A 2524-nucleotide genomic window follows, 5' to 3' on the forward strand; every position below is an offset into this window, starting at 1 on the left:
CCCGCGCTCCTCGCGCCCTCCCCCGCACAACCACCGCCACCACCACCGCCACCACCACCACCCACCACCACCACCACCACCACCACCACCACCATCACCACTGCCAACACCGGAGAATGAACGGCTCACGTAGGTCACATCAAAGAGTTCAGAGTCGACATCCTGGGGCCGCACATGGCCGAGGGCGCGGTTGAACACTATGGTGTGGAGCACACCTGGCAGGGGGATGGGGTGAAGCAGGGTTGGCCTCGCCTTGGCGGCCAAGCCGAGCGCTGCGTCTGAGCAGGCTGGGTGCCGCTTGGTGCAGACGACGGCTAGCTTGGTTCACATGTTGTGCTGCGTTGGTTGCAGATAAAGAGGAAGCGCCATAGCGACCCCTACACCGGTTTTGCAATTGCATGGCACAAGCAAGTCGGCCCTCACATCTGCAGACCTCCCGCACTTGATGCAGCTCCACCTCCTGCACCGCCAGATGGAGAGCCATCACAGCCCGGTCAACCCACTACTGCACAGCTTCAGCACGTCCACGTACAGAATAAGTCGTTGCCACTGCTTTCCGAGTTTCAGTCAGCTTGAGCGCTTCAGGCGGTGTGATGATACCAGGCGGTGCAGCCCCTCGTGTTGCACACGAGGCAATCCAGCGCTACCGTCCGGGCCAAGGCTCACCACTACAGGCAGTGAAAAGACCTCGCAGTTGGACATCAGCGTGGGCGTTTCAGGTACGGCAGCACCACTGGAGCGAGTGCTGCAGCGACAAGCGCCGCGCCGCCCCAGCGCCGCTTGGCCGCAAGCCCGCCGGTAGGTTCCAGCACTTGGAGATTCTTGATTGTTTTGCTATTGGTATATGGATGGCGGCCCCGGTTTTGTGTGAATTGGGTCGGTCTGTGCCCGCGTGCTGCAAGCCTTACGTGCGCGTATCGAATGTAAACATAACTCGTCAAACTGTTCTTGATATTTGTTCGGTCGCTGGTCTTTTGGTATACTCTCGCGTACCGTGCTGCTGCATGGTGATGTGATCCGGCGCAGCATCAAGAGCCAAGTGTATATGCAGCACACCGCCACACGCCGCCAGAAAACTTCAGCGAAGCCATGTCAGGCGCTTGGCAGCCTATGGTGGTGGATGCAAAGCTCGCCGCGCCGCGCGGGATGGTCGCCAGCGCTGGCGCGATGGTGCGTGCTGCATGCGGCCAGGGGAGCAATTCCCTGCACGGGCTATGCGATCGCCCTCCACATGTTCGATCGCGCTCCCGTGCAGCAGCCTGTGCCGTCCATCTGCCATGCTGAGCACAGGCACGACTTGCGGCCGTCTCGGCTCTGTTTGACGAACAACTGTGCAACGACCTCCCGCACCTGCATCTTCAGAAGCGCGACAGCGGTAGTGACAGTGACGGCGGTGGTGGTGGCGACAAAGGGCCAGCGATGGATGTGGGTGGCGATGTGATGAGCCTGGCAGAGGAGGAGGGGCGCGGCCTGGGGTGGTACCCTGGGGCTGATGGCGAGGATGGGGACGGAGCCGCTGTGGCCAGCGTGTCAACCGCTATTGGCAGCGGCAACAAGGGGTACCAGCTGCTGCAGAAGATGGGGTGGGCGGCGGGCAAGGGGCTCGGCAGGAACGAGGATGGTGCGTTTCTCCTTGTTGCCCTGGGACGCATGCGAGGCTGATCGGGAGGGGGGTGCTGAACCATGCAGCGGCGGACCTTGCAGCAGGCGCGCGACGACCACCTGTCGTGGAGCGCGCGGACCACCTGCGAATCCTGACAACCTGCCAGAGGGCTGTACGCCTCGTGTGCCCTCCGCCCAAGAGGAGCAAGACATTTGGTTACATGCCGGCTCCATGCACGCGCACAGGGCCCCCTGCCCTCCCTCCCGTACGCGGACGTGCAGCAGCATCCCACGGCACTGCACTGTCCCCCTCAACCCCCTCCTGATCCCCGGACGCCACACACACCCTGCCGCAACAGGGATCCTGGAGCCTGTTGCATCCGGCGTTGAGGCGGGCGTGCGGCTGGGCTTGGGCAAGCAGGCCCAGGACGACCACTTCACCAACCCCGAGCTCATCAGCCGCCGCCTGCTGGAGTCTGAGATACAGGCCAACGAGGGCGAGGACCGGCGGCAGCGGAGAGAGGTGGGTGGGTGTGGGGAGACACGGCAAGGGAGTTGGATTGTGCAAACTAGTTGCTACAGTATGTGCTGCTGCTGCTGCTGCTGCTGCTGCTGCTGCTGCTGCTGCTGCTGCTGCTGCTGCTGCTGCTGCTGCTGCTGCTGGTGGTGGTGGTGGTAATGGTGGTGGTGGTGCTGGTGGTGGTGGTGGTGGTGAATTTGGTGTGCACAAGCACATTGCTGTGATGTGCCAGCACGGAATTTCAGGTCGTTAATGTACCACTCAGCCCCTCCTTCGTGCTGCTTATTCACAATCAATTGCTTTCGCAGTTGCAAGTTGAGCGGGATGAGCGGATAAAGGCTGACGTGAGCGAGATACTGCGGACCTTCTACTGCCAGGTGTGGACAGACTTGGGGGGGGGGG

At 62.2% G+C, this 2524-nt stretch overlaps 1 protein-coding gene across 1 annotated transcript in view; it reads left to right on the forward strand.

Annotated features, from left to right (window-relative positions):
• Positions 1–1089: 1089 nt before the first annotated feature.
• Positions 1090–2524, forward strand: part of MNEG_1263 (hypothetical protein) — a gene marked incomplete at both ends in the record, with an annotated part of 2547 nt that continues 1112 nt past the window's right edge. Inside the window, 5 exons of the mRNA XM_014050251.1 lie at positions 1090–1170; positions 1363–1621; positions 1962–2125; positions 2185–2313; positions 2431–2499. Of these exons, the coding sequence (XP_013905705.1) occupies positions 1090–1170; positions 1363–1621; positions 1962–2125; positions 2185–2313; positions 2431–2499 (702 nt within the window). The remainder of the gene's footprint in view (positions 1171–1362; positions 1622–1961; positions 2126–2184; positions 2314–2430; positions 2500–2524) is intronic.

This window comes from Monoraphidium neglectum (genome assembly GCF_000611645.1).
Source record: "Monoraphidium neglectum strain SAG 48.87 unplaced genomic scaffold scaffold00123, whole genome shotgun sequence".
In the NCBI taxonomy this organism is placed as follows: domain Eukaryota; kingdom Viridiplantae; phylum Chlorophyta; class Chlorophyceae; order Sphaeropleales; family Selenastraceae; genus Monoraphidium; species Monoraphidium neglectum.